This window comes from Opisthocomus hoazin, chromosome 6 (assembly GCF_030867145.1).
Source record: "Opisthocomus hoazin isolate bOpiHoa1 chromosome 6, bOpiHoa1.hap1, whole genome shotgun sequence".
In the NCBI taxonomy this organism is placed as follows: Eukaryota; Metazoa; Chordata; class Aves; order Opisthocomiformes; family Opisthocomidae; genus Opisthocomus; species Opisthocomus hoazin.
This window is the reverse complement of record NC_134419.1, coordinates 19,187,828-19,208,563: the sequence shown is the minus strand read 5'-3', so window position 1 is coordinate 19,208,563 and position 20,736 is coordinate 19,187,828. Positions and strand designations below refer to the sequence as shown.

General features: G+C 35.6%; 1 protein-coding gene across 1 annotated transcript in view; it reads left to right on the top strand.

The window, feature by feature from the left end:
• The first annotated feature begins 2,192 nt into the window (after positions 1-2,192).
• HFM1 (helicase for meiosis 1) overlaps positions 2,193-20,736 on the top strand; it is a 41,970-nt gene continuing 23,426 nt past the window's right edge. Inside the window, exons 1-16 of the mRNA XM_075424072.1 lie at positions 2,193-2,263; positions 2,695-2,816; positions 4,275-4,596; positions 5,369-5,631; positions 7,082-7,129; positions 8,875-8,945; positions 11,083-11,215; positions 13,501-13,652; positions 14,008-14,085; positions 14,223-14,384; positions 14,847-15,047; positions 15,131-15,219; positions 16,145-16,188; positions 16,276-16,377; positions 18,468-18,613; positions 20,066-20,160. Coding sequence (XP_075280187.1) covers positions 2,193-2,263; positions 2,695-2,816; positions 4,275-4,596; positions 5,369-5,631; positions 7,082-7,129; positions 8,875-8,945; positions 11,083-11,215; positions 13,501-13,652; positions 14,008-14,085; positions 14,223-14,384; positions 14,847-15,047; positions 15,131-15,219; positions 16,145-16,188; positions 16,276-16,377; positions 18,468-18,613; positions 20,066-20,160 — 2,099 coding nt within the window. The remainder of the gene's footprint in view (positions 2,264-2,694; positions 2,817-4,274; positions 4,597-5,368; positions 5,632-7,081; positions 7,130-8,874; positions 8,946-11,082; positions 11,216-13,500; positions 13,653-14,007; positions 14,086-14,222; positions 14,385-14,846; positions 15,048-15,130; positions 15,220-16,144; positions 16,189-16,275; positions 16,378-18,467; positions 18,614-20,065; positions 20,161-20,736) is intronic.

The following is a 20,736-nucleotide window of genomic DNA, read 5'->3' as shown; positions in this document are numbered from 1 at the left end:
TTGGCAAACATCCCTGTAAGTGTGAATAAATGGTCTGTGTTGCTCCTGCAAACACCTGCCCATCTCCCTCATTCTGCCATCTTGAATATGCATTTTCCCTGTGCTATCAAACAGCACGGAGAGTATGGAAAACACCATTTGATTCCTGTCCAACTTGGAGACATGTTTTACCTTCCTCCTCCCCCCCCCCCCCCCCCTTTAAAAGTGTGAGAGACCTTTCACTGTTTCTTGGCTGGGGCTTTGAGGGGGATGTCCCAGCTGACAGCCAGCAAGCAGGTGGGTGAGTGGAGAACCATGTAAAGGAGTGTTGTGCCAGGGTTGTCCAGTCTCCGAGAATGACCATGACATCTCCTGTCACTTTGATTTACATTATCAAGCAATTCAAATTAATGGAGCCAGTCAAAGAATAAATGGTGTATAGAGAGCCGGGGCCTGAAGGGCCTGGGAGATTAAATCATGTGTGTAACAAAGACTGCTCAAGGATGGGAATCATAAATCCATATTATTTAGATGGAAGTTGTGTAATCATAGATTGATGATTCCCCACCAGAGGTATGAAAGCCATTTCATACTGGTGTGCGGTGTTTGCAGCTCCTTGGAGCTGATGGAGTGGTGGTTATTCAGTTGGATAAGCACTTAACGGAGGTAATTACTACTTGAATAGGAACAACTTGATAGTACTCCTGACAGATGCCTTCTAATGCCACTACTGATACCCAAGCCTGAGAACTCCTGCTTTAAATTATTAAAAGTGTGCAAAAGCACGGTGGCAAAATTAAACAGCTTTGTTAGGTTTGTTAGTGTGATTTCTAAATTCTAGATTTATTAGTGTGAAGGAAATGGTGGCAAAACTTGGGGATGGGGGAGTGGCAGAAATTGGCAGAAGTGGTGTTGTAGACTTACTCTGAAAAGGAGTGTAGAAGGGGCATTGGCAGGTTTCTTGTTTGAAGTTCTGAAACACATCTTCTTCACTGTGTTCACAGACAGTTTTGATTACATGCTCTATATTCTGCCGGTATTGTGAAATGTTTTCTGTTTTAAGTTTGAAGCATTTCTCAGGAATATTTGAAGATTTACAGGTTCTGTGGAAGAAAAATATTTTTTAAATTTCTGATTCAAAGCTGACAGTATGCAGTAATTAAGTAAACCTGAATTGTATTTGCAAAGCACTCTAAAAGATTTTTTTCATAGGTTGCTAATGAGATGCTGGAGTACAAAAGTAGTGTTTATCTCTGTAGGTAAAGGTGATAGCTTTGCTTTGTTATTTTATCACCAGTTTTGGCCTTTATTATAGAGTTTTATAAACTGTTGATTTGGTATTTTACTATTTGTTTCGGTGAATCTAAGATTTGTTTGACGCACAAAATCCTCTCTGTGATATTCTTTTAATGAGATCTTTGCTTTTTAAGGTTGTCCTTAAGCAAAATTAAGAGCTGTGAAACTTATGAACACAAACACATAAAGAAAACATGTCTAATGCCTAGAGTTGGTGCTAAATGAAAAACATTTAAGAGGAGTATTTTTAAAGCTGGTGTATATGATAAATAATTTACAAATAATCTCTGTTCCTGATGTTTCAGAACAAACCTATTAACAACATTAAGGAGTTGGGCCCATACTCCAGTTGTCCAGGTAAACAATTTGCATGTAGGTTAAAAAACATATATCCGATTTGCTTGTGAATGAAAATAAGTGTTGGGTTTTTTAGATAATGGAATAATTTTATTCTGTAAAAATTGACAAATCTGATCATAAGTCAGATTGTCTTTTTCAATTGGAACAGAAACAATCTGAGAAAAAAATATATAGTCTGCAGTTGTATAAAGGAACCATAGCATTATTCTTAGAAACCAAATAATTTAACATAAACATTGTCTGAATCTTCACTCTTACCCACTTTTTCCCTTCTGACATGTCATGGTAATGTAAAGGTTGTTTAAAGTGCTGTCCTACAGGATTTTTTTGGTCATAAGTAATAGGAACCATATTTTAACAGGAGAGAGATTCTCTTTTTGAAGAAGAATTGAGGATACAGACAAGACTTCTAAAAGAAAAAAAAATAGAAATTAAGTACTGGCACTTACAACTAATAAGCTTTCTATTGCTTATTCAGGTGCAATTCTAGTAATTTCAGTCTCACAGTTCCTTGTGCTGCCTTTTGCAGATTAAGAGACTTCACATTTGATCTAAAAATGTTCAACTCTGCAGATGTGGTCTTTTCATTGGATAATTTATTTTATGAAAGACCAGATACAAGACAAAGGTAAATCTTTATTGTTAAATATATAGAACTGTTTTCCAATTTGTTCCACAGTCTGAATCATTTTACAGCAGGTTTGGGGGGGGGGGGTGTGGTTTGTTTTGTTTTGCTTTTTTTGTTGTTTTTTTTGTAACTCCTTTTTCTGTCTACCAGTAGAAATGTGGGCCTAGAAATTTCCAGGTTCATAACCTGTACTTTGAAATGTTTTTCCAAGTACACTGAAGTTTGAATAATGCAGGTGTATCTTAGGGCTATAAGAAATATGGGTTAGCAGAAGTTTTGCCTCTTAAATTTTCTGTGATAGAAAATCACATGAATTAAAAAATAAGAATTTTTTTTAGCATGAGAAACAGTGATTTTGAGTGATTTTGAGATAGGTGTTGTGGAGGGTTCTTAAAAAATGCTTTTTCCTTATATTTGTGTGTTAAAAATAGGTATCTAGAAAATGAAGAGCCTAAGTTTTGGTGTATTGCACCTGCTCCAGCTATTGCTGACATTCCAGCTGCAGAGGAGTTACAGAGGGAACTTGAAAAAAACACAGCCAACACTCATCTGGGTAAAATATCATAGACTAGAATCACAGAATCATTTATGTTGGAAAAGACCTTTAAGATTGAGTCTCACCATAAAGCTGACACTACCAAGTCTCACTAAATATTTGACGTTCATTTTGAATGGCTTAACAAATAATTAGATAATTCCTCCTCTCTTTTTTAATGCTATGAAATATGAAATATTCTAGGTATGCAAATATAGACAAAGAATGTATTTTAGTTGAAAGTGATGGTCTTACATATGTTTGGAGTAGTAGCAGTCCTCTTTGGGCATATACAGGCTACAAGTTTACTGTGCAGAAGTGGGCAAGGTAAGAAGTATGATCAAAATTTCAGCTACTCCACATTGTTCCATGAAGCATCCTAACACAGTGGGAAGCAGCTGCAAGAGCAGCAACACATGGACCTGATGATCTGTCTCCCAACCAAGGAACAGAGAGAGAGTTTATATGAACCTAACTTTCTTCTTCCCTTTTGTGGTTGGTTTTTTTTTTTTTTCAAATTGCTGTTCAGGAGGCCAAATTTGAATCTGGCCGTTGACTGCTGCTAGGTGGTGTATTTATTCCATCTAGACATTCAGGATCACCTTAAGGAAATTAATTTTAAATAATTTGGTTGCTTTATTTCTGTGAACTAGATTTCTGCATTTCTTAGCTGCTGTGCTGATTTATGATATTCTGTATTTAGGAATTACATTGTTAAGACAGAAGGATTTTTTCTACTTTATGCAAGAGCAATTCTGTTAAGAACTACTCATTTAAATAAGCTTTCTGGTGTTTGTAACTAGAACTGTTGGGGTTACATCACAAACAAGCCATTGTAATTTTAAGTTTTTAGATGGATAAAACTGAAATTAATAGGCTGTGGAATAGAGCTGTTCTGTAATCTTGTTGCATTCAATTGCTTCTTTCTGCTCTTGCCTTTCTTTTGCTGACAGCAAGGCTTGTATGGTCAGCCAGATCAGAACACCGATCCTACTGAGAACTAGCCCTGCAACATGTGATAATTAACCAAGATGGCTATGAAACCAGCCTGTTGCTGGCATCATCACGAATTTTGACTGTTGAGATTGCAGAGTTTCTCTCACAGCTTTTTGTAGTAGGAACTTGAAGCTTGGTCATTGTGTCATTTTTTTAAAAGGCCATCTTTATTCTGGGACAGAGTGAAGAGTTGCTATCTTACAAACTACTGTGTAGTTTTGAGGAATGGTTTTGCTCCATTACTTTGTATAGGAAGCATAGAAAGTGACCCTATTTTTATAACTTTTTAAGTGACAACAGATGCATTGCATTTATCAGCATGAGTCATGAAATATACACTAAAGTCCTTGCAATAAGATAGAAGTATCAGTTCATGTAATGTATGTGAATATGCCTTATTCTGGGTGGAAGATACTTAATAAAATGGCTATGAATAGGAATATGAATATTAATAGAAATAATAATTTGTTGGTTTTGTAGGAGGGAGAAAGCACCAGAAGTTTATACAACAATGTAAGAGTAACACTGAGGAAGTAAATGATAAATCACCAACACCTGTTCATTTTGGAGTAGCCTCTGAAAAAGAAGTGCTCCAATTAAGTGTAGGAGAAAGAGAGAAAAATAGTTTTCAGTGTGAAAGTCTGAAAATGGTTTCATTGTTTCTCTCTTCTGACCAAGAAAAATCTAAAACAGGAACAGGGGTTTCTCCGCAACCTGGTGCAAATTTTTCACAAAATAAAATATTAAGTAATCTTCCAGAAAACAGTGATGATGAGAGTGTCCATTCAACACTGAGAAAAAGGTACGTGTCTAGTCAATTCTGATAATATATCGACTGCCAGAATCCTATGATAGATACATTTGTTAAACACAGAGTTTTGGATCCTTCAGTTGAAGGTACTTCAGCAGGGCTGCAGACACTAATTCTTTTCAGTATAAGGAAAAATGATGTTTCCTTTTGGCCATACTTTAGTACTGTAATTAAATGTGTCCTGAGCTCAGCCTCTTTTATGAGAAAAGTAAGGATAAGCTTTGTTGCTTTAGTTGTAAATAAATTGTTAGACAACAAAGATCTTTCAATAGACTATTCTGAGTTCTTTATCCGCATGGTAACAAGGAAGAATGCTAAGATCACTTGCTTTCCAGAGCAGAGGTCAGCCAGCCAGGAATACCTTGAGCACTTCTCAGCATGATTTCAGTGTTGCCTGAGAGGAGAGGTTTTACAGATAAACTTCTCTTCTATGCCCATGTCCTCTCGTTCCTGAGAACCTGTATATCTCTATTGTTTTTAATTATGCAGAGATTGACGGTTAATCTGCTATTTGGATTCAGAGCCCATCTGGACAGGCAGTTTATTCTTTCAGGTTCTTTCTGGAATGAAAGGAGTTAAAATGTATCTTGAAAGGAGTCTTCTTCAGGTAGAAGACTGTCAGATCAAATAAAGTTAGACACAATCTTCCCTTATGATTGTATCTTAGTAGTTCTGCTTCTAGTAGAAACGAGTGTATTTTTCAAATATTAGAGAAACTGTGTAACACTACAACAAATTAATGAAAATCCTCAATCTTTTGCAGCTTATTTAAAATGTCTGGTTATATGTACAAAAATACAGCATTTAAAGGTAGTTCTGTGGATGTGAAAGAAATTGATACTTCCGTAAATACAAGAGAAAACATGAAAGAAGTGAGAAAAGGTTTATGGAGAAGTAATCATCATGCTGCAGTAACTAAAGACTCAGATTTTACTCTGCATAGGGTAAATAACAGGGACATTGAGTCTAAAAATGGAATTAAAATGAAATCATTGTCTAATGCTTCAGAGATTTTGGATATGACAGGTAATTATTATTACTCTATTTCAAGCAAAATAGTCCACTATCTGTGTTTGGTATGTAATAATGATAATGGATATCCATGATCTGGGGTAGTGTGAAGAAAATATATTCTTAGGGCAAGAGGTTTTTTTAAAAAAATATTTTTTTAACAGCTCATATATTGGTACTCCTAAATATAAGAAAGTGAAAAGTCATGTAAGCCTTTTTGAAAATGCCAGTTCACATCAGTCCTCTAAATTTGAAAAAGAGCAGCCTTGTCCCTTCCTGTGAAACCAGAAATTGAAAATGGAATCCTTATTTGTGAGGTGGTGCATACTCATATTTTGGTAGAAATAGATTTTAAATAGGAAAAATCTGGAAAATGTAGGAAAGTGGTGAGAATTTTGATGAAATGATAAAATACTTGGTTTAGAAATTATTTTTGTTTTTTAATAATTTTTGAATAGGTGTGTTTTATTTCTAAATTTTAAGCTTTTTGGGACAGAGACTCATTGCATCTGTGGAATGTATCTTGTGTACCTGGCTAACTGCTACTGAAATATGGAGTAGAAAAATAGTTCTAACATAAAATTGTAAGGCACAGCTGTGGCTTAGGATGGAATGTGGAGGCCGGTCAGGAGTAGATTTCTGATTGCCTGCTGAGCAATGGTGACTAGATTTGTGGATGAGGAGAGAGCAGTGAATGTCGTTTACTTTGATTTCAGCCAGGCTTGTCATAGAATCGTAGAATGGTTGAGAAACACTGTCTTCCACAATATTCTTGTTAGGACGTTAGAAATGGATGGATAACTGCATGGGTAAAAAAAATTGGTTGGATGGTCAGGCTCAGAGGGTGGTGGTTAATGAGTCACAGTCTGCTCACATCTGCCACAAGTGGAGGTACTGCAGGGGTCTGTCCTGGAGACAGGCTGCCAGGGATCTCATACAGTTCAGCAGGAGTGAATGCGAAGTCCTGCTGCCCCAGGGAAGGAGACTAACCTCTGGGGTTCCCCTGGGATGGACTGACTGGGGGCAGCTCTGCAGAAAAGTGCCTGGGGTCTGGCAAACAGCCCCCTCCATGTGAGTGAGCAGTGTGCCCCAGCAGTAGCGAAGGCCGACAGCATCCTGGGCTTCGTTAACAGGAGCAAAGCCAGGAAGTTGACGGAAGTGATTTATCCCCTCCTTCTCTGCACTTTTGAGACCACATCCAGATACTGGATCAAGTTTTGAGCCTCTGGTACAGGCGAAACGTCCTTAAACTGGAGTAAGTTCAGCAAAGGGCCAACAGGATGGTCCTTTCAAATGATGAGCTTGTGGCCTTCCTGTCCTGTCAGCTCCTTCTATATCACCTGGACCTTGATATAGCCTTGCAGCCTCTCGCAGAACACATAGCTTGGGGTCAGGAAGATACTTTTCATGGTTACTGGTTGAAAACAAGTCTTATTTTATAAATTTACTGCTTTTATTTCTTTAGGAACTGCAGGAAGAAAATTGGAAATTTTGAGGGCTGTTACAGAAATACGTATCCTTATATTTGGTGTATCTGATTTACTGATTTTATTACAATGCTTTTACATTTACAAAATTACAGTGTTTAATTTGTAGCGGTAGGAACTCATGCATTACATTGTAATAGTTTTGATTTGTGACATAATGCTGGGAACCAAATGATGAATAGGTGTTTACCCTCTGGACTTCCAAAGCTAGAATGAAAATAGGACAACTTTAGATCATTCATTGCTAAGAAAATTTATTCTTATTTCAATCATTCAACTTTTATCCTCAAAACTGTTTATTTTTACAATGTAAAATGTAAAATTTTTAGTTTGCGTAATATATATGTCAGGCCAAATTTTATATGCAAAAATACATATACACTTTAAATAAAGGAAAAGTGAATTAGTATTTAGGCTTATTAGAAAGACTGAATTTTACTTTTTGTTCCATTTTATCAGGAAAAATAAACTTCTCGTATTCCATATAGATTTGTATTTATGTTGCAGTGTGCATACAGTATACTTCCATTCTTTAAGCAGATTTTACAATGATTTTCCTCCTTCTTGCCCCTGCCTTGAACCCATAACATAATTAACCATCCATCTATATCTGTCAAGCTTTTTTTTTTTTTTACACTGTCTTTTACATATTTTGTTGCTAGTAACCTGTCAAATGGTAGGTAAATACCAGGAAAAGGAAATGTCTAAATTTAGGCAAATTAAATTCATGTGAATAGCTTTAAGAAGTGTCATAATTTCTAAAATGAGTAAGGACTCAGTTGTTCTGATGTTGCAAATTACAGGTAGTCATTGTTCTGCATTTTGAAAATAGATTACTTATTTAGGGAGGTAATTTTACAGAAGTCTTTTAAAAAAAGAATCCTTATTTTCTTTAGTCTAATATTACTTGCTTATCTTTACCAATTTTTTAATTTTTATATTAAACTGCTTTTATTTCTTGTTTTACTCCTTTTTCTTTTCCTCTTCGTTTAGTCTTTTAATGTAACATCAATCTGAGGCCTCAACAGTTCATTGTTCTTGTTGGTGTTACGTCTGACTGTGTGTGCATCCTCAGCCTGATTGGATGGTTATCGTTAGTCTGATTGTGTGGCTTCTATGCAAGTCCAGACAAGGATCAACTCACTCATTTGGATTTGTAATATAACAATATTCTTTTTCTTCTTACTCGTATTTTAGATAAGAATGTTGTTGTCTGAAGAATACTAGCAGCTGAAAGTATCTTTAAAACCACTGTCAGCACTAAGAGATCGTAGGTGAATTTCTGTGCTACTGTTATGACTGAACATACAATATTATGCTAATTAATTTGTGTTATAGTACAAATATATGACATTGACAATGACCATTGACACCTTAGATATGCTAACAACAGTGCTTTGCTTGTTCTTGTATCTGGGTTGCAGTGTAGATTAAAGCTTTTGTCCCTTGCAAGTTTCGCATTCCATAATTGTATGCCATTCCGTGAAGCCTGCAGGGAGGAGGTTCTTGATTGTTGGTATAATCCTGAGGCTTCTCAAATAGGTAGTGGGTTTTTTTGTGAAGTGGAATATATGGCACACCAAAAATCTAAATAAAGCTACTAAATCATTTGATAGGTTACTTTTTGATAATTTTTACAAGCCTGTATCAGTGGAAGATGTAGAAGATGTTTTCAGTTTGCATTTAAATTATAAGAAAGAGATGCATTTACAGTTCTAAAATAATTTTATAATTTTCACTCAATTGTATTCAATTCCTTAATGCTGTCAAGCGACCCAATTTAGAAGTATTTTTAAGGAGTTCCCATATTTTAACTATGCACAGTCTAAAGCTTTGGATGATGTAAGTATGAAACATTAGCTGCAGCTGCAAGTAGTACTTGGTAGATAAATTTAAATGATACTTTGATATTCAGAACTTAAAAGGGGTTAGAAAATGGTAATGTATCTAGAACCTCTTCCTGGAGTAGTTGAGCAGGGTTATCCTTAGCTGGAAGAAGAGACCAGAAGAACTTTTAAATATGTTTTTCTCAGTTTTAAATACATTTGTGTGAAGATGTGAATTATATATGTATTTATGCATACATATTAGTAATATTTTTAAAATGTTTTTCATAGGAAGACTAAGAAAAACAGAACTTTAGAAATGGTTGTCCTTTTGGAGAAGTGATATTTGTGCATGCCCTTTTTATCAGTTATGCTTTTTAAAACCTGAAACTTATTCTGAAAGCAACCAGTTTGAGAAAGATTGTATTATAGGTGTTGCAGGAGATACAGGTTCCATCAGTCTTCAACAGAGCATTTGGAATTGTTATTCAACACTAGAGGAAGTTCCACTGTCATTCACAAACATTTCTAAGCATGTTTTTTAAGCTACTTTTGATGTTGCAAATGTTTTTGTTTGAATTTCTTATCCACTGAGTAATGTTTTATAAAGAGAAGATTTTAAGAATGGTGCTTATATGAGCAGAATAATCTTGTATTTAAATTATACGGGGAGCTGTATTTTTGCATTTTTTCCTTACATTTTTTGTTTTATTCATAGATTTGGGGTATTTTTCCTTACTTCCAAATTTGTGTTTATTTTCTAGTGAGATTTATACCTGATATTGATCTGTAAAATAATCTTGTGTGACTCTTTGTTCTTAGAACAATGGAGGGCTGCAGCTGTAAGCAAGATTTTCTTTCATGAAAGCTGCAAAAACAGAGTTCTCAGGGGAATAGTTTTTTTTTTAAAAACAATTTTTTTTTAACAACTCATATATTGGTACTCCTAAATATAAACTTGGTTGTAAAGTACCAGGAAGGACAAGGTTTGCGTATCACACTTGTATAAGACATGACATGTTGTTAAAAAAATAAGAGAAATTGGTATATTAAAAAGGTAATGGTCTTGGTTTGGTTGTTTGTTTTTTTTATTGGTTAAGCTTGCAAAATTCAACTTGGTAGCTACTCTCTGGTTCCAAGAAATGAGTTGTAAGCATTTAACTTGGTAGAATTTCTCTGACTGATTCACAGTGAATGTTAACAAAGCATTATTTAACAAAAACAAGGGAAAATTTCATATTCATACAGCATTCATACTTCATTGATTTTTGTGAGCATTGGAAAACTGGGAACGATAGATGAAGAGCACAGGTAATTCCTGCAACTGTTCAGCAGTATTGTCAGTGTCAGTCATTGCTACAGTTATTTACAAATCAAGTACTAGGTGATTCACATTCATCCTTGTGAGCTCCTAATAGTCATAGAATAGTTTTAGAGCATTAACAGCTAGAAGGAAAGGAAAAAAGAATGAGAATAGTAGAATCCATGAGTAGTTGTGAGGGAAGGAAGGAAATGAAGCTGCGCAGAGCATGCTGCATGGAGGGAGGGTGGGTGAGTGATGCTGTGGAGGAGGGAGGGTAGAGTTAACCTGGTCAGAGGAAAATGAGGGAACCTGGCATGGACATACCTGGCTTCTAAGATGTTGGATGATGGAATGTGGGGGAAGGAAGGAAGCGTAGTCATACAAAACCTACTTTCATCATTATTGAAAACTTAACATTCTTGTAAACAATGGTGGAATTTTGAATGTAGATTGAATTACAGAGGGAAAAAAATGCACTTTGAGCACAAAATATCTCTGTGGTGAGCCTATGGTTGGCTGCAGTTGGACATTGGCAATGATTCTGTATTAATGTCATCTAAGTCTAGATACTGTTTTTTTTGTTTGTCACAGAATGGTAGGCTTCGTTACATAATAACCTTAGATGAGCAGTATCTCATTTACATTTCTGTGGCAGATGTGCAGTAGAAGATGGTCTTTCTTTTGCTGTAACTTAAAGTTCACATCTAATACAAAATTTTTTACAGGACTACATGTATTGATGTTATAATAATTTCCTTGTGTTGTTTTCCCCTAGACAATGCTTTTGGAAGGTATGAATAGGTACAATGGATAGCTGTGTTATATTTACTACTTTGCAATTCTTTCCTAGCTTCTTTATACGGATAGGAACTTTGTGATTTGTGCTCCAACTGGCTCTGGAAAAACAGTAATGTTTGAGCTAGCTATTACCAGATTACTCATGGAAGCCCCACTGCCTTGGTTAAATATTAAAGTTGTTTACAGTAAGTATTATGAGCTTTAAACATTTTAGTGACAGCAGTAGAAAATGTCATTCTGTAAATGTGGAGATCTGGAGTGCTTTAATAATATTGAAATTAAATATGCTAAGAAATTGTGACCTACCTCATTCTTTAAAAAGTTGTTCCTTTTAGGGTTTGTTTATTTGTGATACCATTGCAACTATTATTAGTATTTAACAACATTGTGTAGTTGTAATGTTACGCATTGCCTATACAAATAAAACCAAAAAACTCTTGTAAAGCGTAGGGAAGATGTACACGAAAAGGAAAGAATGAAGCAGAGGAAACGAAAACAAATTCTTTGTGGCACAGCCAGAAATCAAAATCATGCAGTATCTTTCATGTGCCTGTCTGTTGCTCTGAGATTAGGATAAAATTTTCCAATATTAATTTAGCTGTCAAGGTTTCGTGCTAACTGTTGCTTTCTTTGCACTAGTTCAGAGGCAACAAAGCTGTGATCTTCATGAGTTTAATTGATCTATATAGAAACTAATGAAAATACTTGGAGATAGTCACAACAATTTCACAGTTTTTCTTTCTTTCTTTCCTGGACAATTGAGTTCATATCATGTAAATCAGATTAAATTGGTGGTTTTGTCCTGGTTTTAATCAGTTCATACAGTGATGTATTTGGTAGTCTTGCTATTAATGGTTAAGCGTTATATTTACAAAAGTTTCAGCCTAATTATTATCTTTTTTTAAAATTCCAATGTGTTCAAATTCTTAGAATAAAGCTAGTGTTGATTTAGAGTTTACCGTGTACTGTGAACAAATCTTTTATAAAAAGGCATGTATTATAGTTTCTCTGTCAGCAGATCAAGGTGGGCCATTTCAGAGTTCTGTAATGTTTTTGATTGCCTTGGTAGAATTTGTATGAATTGGCTGGTTGGAACTTTCAGTAAGGAAGCAGTTACCTGCTGGTGCAATTAGATCTTCTGACCTTTCCGGGTTCAGCAGTGACTGAGAAGGAGACATGTCAGTGTTATGAATGTTGGAACAGAGGTATTAATCAGATGATGTACTGCCAGAGCGTGCTCTGGTACCTGGTTCGTCAGTGGCCTGATGCATGTGAATTAGCTTGCAGTAGTTGTGTAAATTAGAGTTGTTTCCCAGTAGCTTTAACACATGCTAAGGATTGGTGACTGAAGTTGTGGAAGCAATCACTAGATTTTTGCATTCTTGCACAGTGAAAGATTATTACTTTTGCAATTTTATGGGTTACTTGGTGGTAGCTTAATCAGTTTTCTGGAGCTAGTAATTCGCCCTGCTTTGCAGGTCACTGATATGCTTATGAGATTTTACTCCTCTTTCTGAAGTAGAAACTGACTCTTTGAATCTCTTCATCTTAGGGATCACTTGTGGGCTGATACGCAGAAATGGTTCATAGGTTCTAGGCTCTGACTAGCCTAGAATGTAATCGCTGCAAGATCTATTTTATAACTGCAGTTTTCGGATCATGTGTAGATCACTACTTCTTTCACGTCAATCACTGCATTTTCCATATAGATTATGCATCCAATATAGACTTACATGTGTTGCTAGTATCAGTCCTTGTAGAGAATTACTTCTGATTTCTAGAAATCAGCCTCCATCTGCAAAAGTATAGTGTGTATCCTCAGGAAAAAAAAAATCATGAAGAAATTGTTTTAGGAGTCTGTTCATGAGGACCAGCATCAGAACTGCTACCTGTTGTGTTAGCTGCTACCTGCTGCTCGGTATGACCCTGACTACACTTAACTGTATACTTGGTTTAGTTAGATTTTGATTTCTTCTGGTATTCTATCTCTTGCTCATGGATGGCTTCTCATTTATAATGCCTTTTCTCTCTGAATACAGAGTGCTCAAATCGTTCTGAACTGGAAAAAGGTTGTTATTTGTAGGATCTTGCATTAGAAAAGATGTATTTTGTGTGTTTTTTTCCGTCTGTGAGAAAACCTTTGGTAGCTCAATGAGTGTTTCCATGTGGGACTGAGGAAAAAATCAGGATTAAGAGAGGGCATAAATAACCATAATTACAGGGTTCTGTTTCTGATTGCTGATAGGGAAGAACTGGGGACCAAAGCTCAACATTGATCTGTGGACATGGAATAGGATAATAAGGATAATAATATCAGTTACAAATTTTATGGTTCTGGGAGCAAAGCTGAAAATTAAGGAAATCAAATTCAAGAAAACATCTTAAAAATGTATACATTTAACATCTTTAGCAATACAGTTGAAGATTTTGTTTTCCTGATGTAACTCTGATTATTTTGTGTTATTTTTAGTGGCTCCAATAAAAGCTCTATGCAGTCAGCGTTTTGATGATTGGAAAGAAAAATTTGGACCTATAGGACTCAGCTGCAAGGAACTTACAGGAGATACAGTGATGGATGATTTGTTTGAAATACATCACGCTCACATTATTATCACTACACCTGTAGGTTTCAATCCCAATTCTTACAAAAACCTAGAATAAGCAGATATTAGTAGTCTACTAATTTTATACTACTAAGACTGCTCCTTTTTTCTGTAATGAGTAGTAATTTCATGATCCTTATGGTTGCCTGCACACTGATGTACATACTATTAGTTCATATAAACAATGGTTAGTAATATAGTAATGTGCAAGATGAAACATACATGGCATTAGCTTGAATTAATTTAACTGATTTTCTTTAAAGGTTTATTAAAGTTTAGGCATGTCTGCCTGTACTGTAATTCTGGCATATGTTGGCCTTTAAAACATCTTTCACCTTCTGTTGTCATTTTGTTGTGTTGTTTTTTTCTCCTAGGAAAAATGGGATAGCATGACTAGAAGGTGGAGAGACAACTCTGTAGTCCAGCTTGTACGACTGTTTCTCATTGATGAGGTAAGAAATCAGTGTTTTATATGCATTGTTTTTGTTCTTGAAGATAAAAGGAAATTTAAAAAATATAAAATTTATTGAACACATGTATAGACTGTAACTGGATAAATATGTAGCAAATCTTTTAAAATTTCTGATAGGTGCATGTTATAAAGGATGAAAGCCGTGGCGCAACATTAGAAGTTGTAGTCAGTCGGATGAAGACTGTTCAGTCTTCTCTTTCACGTCTTTTAGAGAATCATGACACTGTTCCTCCCATGAGATTTGTAGCTGTTTCTGCAACAATTCCAAATGCTGAAGATGTAAGTGTTACATTTTAACTATATTTTAATTAATGTAGTTGTATTTTATAAAATTTACCTGGAGTTATAAATTCAGATTGATAACAAAGTTGTCATTTTGAAGCTGTCAGCTGAAGACAGCTGTGAGGTTGATGCTCATGTAACAAATGACCTACAACCATATGTAACAATTGACATACAACCATGTGGAACTATCAGCAAAGTATGGACATGCGTCAGTTTTAGATTTCTGTTCACAATTTTTGTCTCTAAGTACAAATCACAACAGACTTGAGATTTCAGTCTGAGCTATATTGGTCATGTAGAAAGCCAAACTTCACCTGTGATTTTAATGATAAAAGCAACTGTGTTAATAGTTTACATGTGACAAAAGCTAAGTTAATTATTGTGTGATGCAGTTAGAGCAGAGTGTGGTTAAAACCAGAAATTTACAATTTCCATTCTATTTCTTCTTTTTTAAAGATTGCAGAATGGCTTTCAGATAGTAAGATGCCTGCTGTGTGTCTGAAAATAGATGAGGATCAACGACCCGTGAAGCTACGCAAAATTGTTCTGGGTTTTCCTTGCAGTGACAATCAGACAGAATTCAGATTTGACTTAACTCTTAACTACAAGATAGCTAGTATTATACAAACATACTCAGAACAAAAACCAGCACTTGTGGTATAACAGCTTTTTTTTCATCACGTTTGCAATTGTTACTTTCTTAAAGGTATTGATTCAAAAAAATCTGTTCTTATTTATAGTTTTGTGCCACAAGAAAAGGAGTACAGCAGGCTGCTTCTGTTCTTGCAAAAGATGCTAAATTTCTGCTGAGTGTAGAACAGAAACAAAGGTATTTTTATATTTGAGTTGTTAGTAACTGTTTGTGTGTTTTAGTAAACCTGTGACATCTGTGAAGAAAGCTGTTGAGCTAATACAGTTTCTAGCAGAGGAGTGCCTGCAACAAAATAATCATCACAGTTGACATTCTTTTTTGTAAATTGCCACTCTTCGTGGGAAGTTTTACTTGCTTCTCAGATTTTTAGGGTACTTTTCACAAACATTAAATTGTCTCTAGAAAGCTGCTTTCTAAACATAAAAATGTAAATTCCTATTGACCTATAAGGCCTTGTAGTGCAAAGATTAAGTATATGAATAGTTAAATTGGATGTGGTCTTACTAGTGTTTTAAGTTAAGCAATAAGAGCCTTTGCATTATCAGATACCTTTAATAAATATGGCCCTGACACATATTAATTATTATTTACTTCAGGGTTGCCTGGTCAGGGCAGCTGCAGAAGCTGCTTCCTGATTTTGGACCTCAAACGTGGTTGTCTTTGCCTTATGTGAACGACACATCTAGATTGTAGGCTGTGACTTGGAAAGATGACTGGGCTGGAAAAGCTGCAACAGCTGCCCCAGAGAGTCAGTTTGTTCCCTTTGCAAAAATGGGAAAGGTGGTGATTGAAAATATCCAAGGAATGTGTATTTTAAAAGTTATTTTAAGACTATGTCCTTTTGATAGTCTAACATGTAGTTGAAAACAAAGAACATCCTTGAAAAGCACATACACAGTAGAGCTATGGGAAAGCATGTAAAAAATGTACAAGTCAAGGAATGCATCTTACAATCTTCAGTGGAGTCATTGTGTGTCTAGTTAGGTGTGAAGCTTGATTTTTGCATTTTAAAAACAGACTTGCATCTTTGTATATTTCACTTACATTAGTGAATCTGTTTTTTGATTTTGAAGTATTCTTTTTTTGTGTGTGTGTTGCATAGATTACAGAGGTCTGCAAATTCATTGAAAGATTCCAAACTGAGAGGTAAATAGAACCTACTGCTTCTCTGCTGTGTGAATGAAAGCTTGCTTGAGTAAACTTAGGCAAGTGATATAATTATTTCATCATCAGATCTTCTAATATATGGTGTGGCTTATCATCATGCGGGTATGGAGATATCTGACAGAAAAATAATTGAAGGAGCTTTTACTGTAGGAGACTTACCAGTCCTTTGTAAGTAAATTTAACTTTGAAAGTCAAAATGTTGTTAACATATCCTGAGAAGACTGCAGTTTGGAAGTGATAATACATTAAGATTCTGTAGTTTGTTTAACCTTTGGAATTACTTTTATGAGATCCAGATAAAGGTGTGTTTGTATTTCACATGCACTTTTACCCTGTGAGTATACATATGCACTGTTACTAAAGACTATAGAACTTTTCTTCTCAGCATACACGGAGGTCATCCTCCCTCATATGCCTGTATAGGTCTGGTCATGTCCATTTTCTTTTCATACCACTTAGCCATCCTGTTGAGGTGGAACTCTCTGCTAGTATGTCTTTCCTCAGAGTTCACATGATGTTTTCTTTGTGTCCTTTGCAGCAGTGGCTTCCCAAAAGGTAATCTTTTACGTTTGTGCTTCTTAGATGGGCAAGATACAGTTTTCAAACTCCTGTGCAAGGTGTTTTGACTGATGGGGAGGTTCCTAAGAAATATTCCATCTGCTTTTACCTGAAATGAGAAGGTATCTGTTTGAGACATGATGGTCTCATCTCATCCAGGCTTTCTTTTTCTGTAAAAAAGATTCAGACACTATGGGGAATTGTCTCTGTTGGTTCATGCACAACACTGAAAGATTCATGGATTTTTTTCTTTCCTGTACAGTGGTCATGGCTCATTATGAAAATTTAAGGTAGATACCCTTACTGTGGTCTGGCAACCTTGCTAGAGTTGTAATGTCTGTGGTATTAAAAAGTCTCTGCATCCCTGCAATCTACTGTACTTTGGCTGCCTGGTGCACTCTGCATGGCTTTGCCAACTGCAGTGCCATTTCTGAAATCTCAGGAGGCATTGCTCTTTGCAAAATGAGACCCTGTGCCACAGCTGAGCACAATGTGAATGTGCATATGGACTACCACTGAAAGAATGCAAAGTTGCTTATTGGTACTTAAGTCCTTTGAAATGTATAGTTTGTATGAATATTTCAGAATCATCTGAGATACTAGAATAACATTTCTACAACTGAGGGGAAACTGAGAGAGTATGGGGTATATTCCATTTTATAGGTCTGTGAGCATGATGGGGTAGGGTTTTAACACACCTTTCACGGATACTGCAAAGGGGAAAAATTCTTTGGTCTTGAAATAGAGCGTACGTATACTCAGTGTGTGTATATATATACACACATATACATGGGCTGAAGCTCTAATCACACTGGTATGTAACCTTTTTTTGCAGCTTTCTTATGGTTAGGTCATTTTGTTTTGACAAAGCTCCCGTTTTGCATACCATCACAATATGAAAAGCAATAATATTCTCACAAGATGATATAGGTATGCCTTTAGGTTAGATTCTTCTTTCCTGATGCACCTATAATTACTAATTTTAGTTCTCCTTTCATTTCAAAAAAGAATTGGAAAATTCATTAATACTTTGTTTTCCTAGCGGAGTAGTTATATCAGTTGGCCTGTATAGCTGGCTTTCCATGTTCAGTTCCTGACACCCCATATATTTGATAGACAAAGTGAATTAGAAAACAGGAGTGTGAGAGAATTTGCCATAAACTTGGCTGGTGTTTTGCATGTGAGAGTGTGTATTGGTAAAATATTGTGATAGTATTGGTGGTGATTCTGGTTTGGTACCATGGATATAAACAATGTTAATGACTGATGACTTAAAAAAATCTTAAATATATTGATTACTACAAAGCAATTTGAGTTCATGTCTGTATTCAAATATCTATCCATGAAGAAATAAGCATAGTGTTTCTTTGGGGAGTGTGTGTGTTATATTGAAGATGGATTGGATTCTGGATTATCTCCAGATGTTCAGGAATGGTTTAATAAAAATACCTGGGATATGATTTGTTAAAGAATACTTGGTAATAAATGAATGCTGATGATCAAACACTCAGAAGTCGTTATGCAAATACACGTCTGTAAGCTACGTCTGATTCTTTGTGGTGCAGAATGCCCACTGAGTTTGCTAGAAAATAAGAGCTCTTAGGAATCAAGAGTTAGTCACTTATTTGCTGCTTGTTTCATGTCTGCCAGACATTTCAATGGTGTTCATCTTGCAATCAATATACTTTAATCTGATGTAGTTACTACTAGCACCTTAGCTATGGGAGTCAATCTACCTGCACATCTGGTGGTTATAAAATCCACAATGCACTATGTTGGAGGAGTGTTTCAGGAGTACAGTGAAACTGATATTCTGCAAATGATTGGGAGAGCAGGAAGGCCTCAGGTAAGTTAATGCTATATTATATTGATGCTAGCTATAGGCAGATCAGTAGAAACTGTTCTTGGCAAATAAACTACAATGCCAACATTTTTACTGCAGCATTTGGTTTTTAAAGTGTTGTTATTAATAGTTAAATTACTTCTGGGTAACTTCTTAACTGAGAAGGAAATCTGTTTGATTTTGTATTGTCCACTGAAAAGTACTGCTTCACCTTGCATGGAAAAAGATCTGAAGATGACATCTGGGTTACATAATGAATGGGCATTAGAGAAAAACTAGGAAGCTGGCACACAACTTACAAATTGCACGATAAAAATTGTGGAATATTGAATAGTATAGAGAGCAGTGTGCTTTTGTTCTCATAACATCAGAACAAGAAAACACCTTATTAGGTTAGGAGTGGAGTAGAGGGGGAGGGTCAGAAACACTGCCTTCAAAAAGCTATAATTCATTTTACTTCCACAAGAGGTTGCTGATGCCAAGAATGCTATGTTTTGGAAAGAGTTTAGGCATTGCTTTGGTGGTAGGGAGGGGAGGAGGTGTTTACAAATGGTTATTTTAATTATACCTCTTTAAAGTCTCCAAATCACTTACGTTAAGTCTTATACTTCAAAGTATTTTAATTTTTAGAAATTCAGATAAAGCCTAATACGGGAGGTAGCTTACGCCACATCTGTCTTCAGAGGCTGCTTATATTAGCCACTGTGGTATGTTGCGTACATGACTGTTTTATCTGGACCTAAGTTCTAAACTAGTATGGAAATTCCAATATTCCTAGCTTTCTTCACGGATTGGGTTTTTTTTGCTAGACATTGTAATTCAGTAAGACTTTTAAAGTTGTGACTCGGAATCCTAAGCCGCTTCAACTTACTGAGTCAAGACCTGATATAATTTACCAAGATCTGCCTTTCAGTCAGGAAACTTCGTGTACAAAACCCAGTAAATCAGTCTTGAAGTATTTTTTTCATTACAGAACAAAATAATCTGAGGTTGCATGAGAGTAGATGATGAAGGTTATAAAAAATTACTATAAAAGGCTTGACCATTCAAGACTTTCTGAAGTTTGGGGATTACTAATGAGAATTTATGTCAGTAAATTATTTTCTGTGGTTGTGGTTAGGAATCCTTTCCTTAGCTGTGGACCTTGTAAAGAGGTCAATAACAGTTCACATATGTGTTGTTTCCCGACATGTCTCTATTATGGGTACATTAGCACATATAGGCTGGTGCGCTGACCTGTCTGCCAGCATTGGCTGGAATCTGGAGTCCTGTTTGCTACCCAAATGTGTTAGAACTTGCCTTTAAGTTAGAGAGGCCTTGGCATTCAACAGCCACCTCAACAAGGATTTTAAGAAAACAGATTTAATGGTTTCAATAGATATGTGATGCATGTTCAACTGGAATTTTTTTGCTAAGAGCTAGTGAGCAGTTTTTCTGGGGGGGGTTATTTTTCAGTTTGACACTACAGCTACAGCGGTTATTATGACTCGTTGGAGTACAAGGGAGAAGTATATACAGATGTTAAATGGTGCTGATATAATAGAGAGCAGGTAACTATTTTTTATAACACTATATAGATGGTAGCAATGTTTCACTGTTTCTACAGAATGTTGTTTTTCAGGTGTGTTTTGGGGTGATTTTTCAGACTATTTAAAAGAAATTTAAGAAAAAATTAAGGAAAATCAAATGAAGCTATTCAGAAATTAACAGTATCTATTTATCAGCTAAAGACATCTTTAGAACATCTTAAACTCAACAAAAAAAAATAGTTCTAGGTTCCTGGTGGAAAACTGAAGAAACTGAAATAGTACATATTGCAAAGATGAAAAGCAATAATTGAAACCAGATCGTGTCTCTGAATTTTTAGATGAGTCTGGAAAATACCAGACTACAGAATTCACTTGATGTGACTGGAGTATCTAGAGAAATAGGTAGGAAAGTTAAGACGTTAAAGGTTAAAGGTTAAAACAGGAAGTTTTGCTTATGTAATTTTGTTAAGGTTTAATATTTCAACTATATTCAAAATATCAACACTGTGCTGTAACTTTTAAATGTCTGTAGCTTTGTTTTCTGAATAACTGTGAAACTTTGCAATCAGTGTTGTTTTTTGCTCACTGGACATTAAA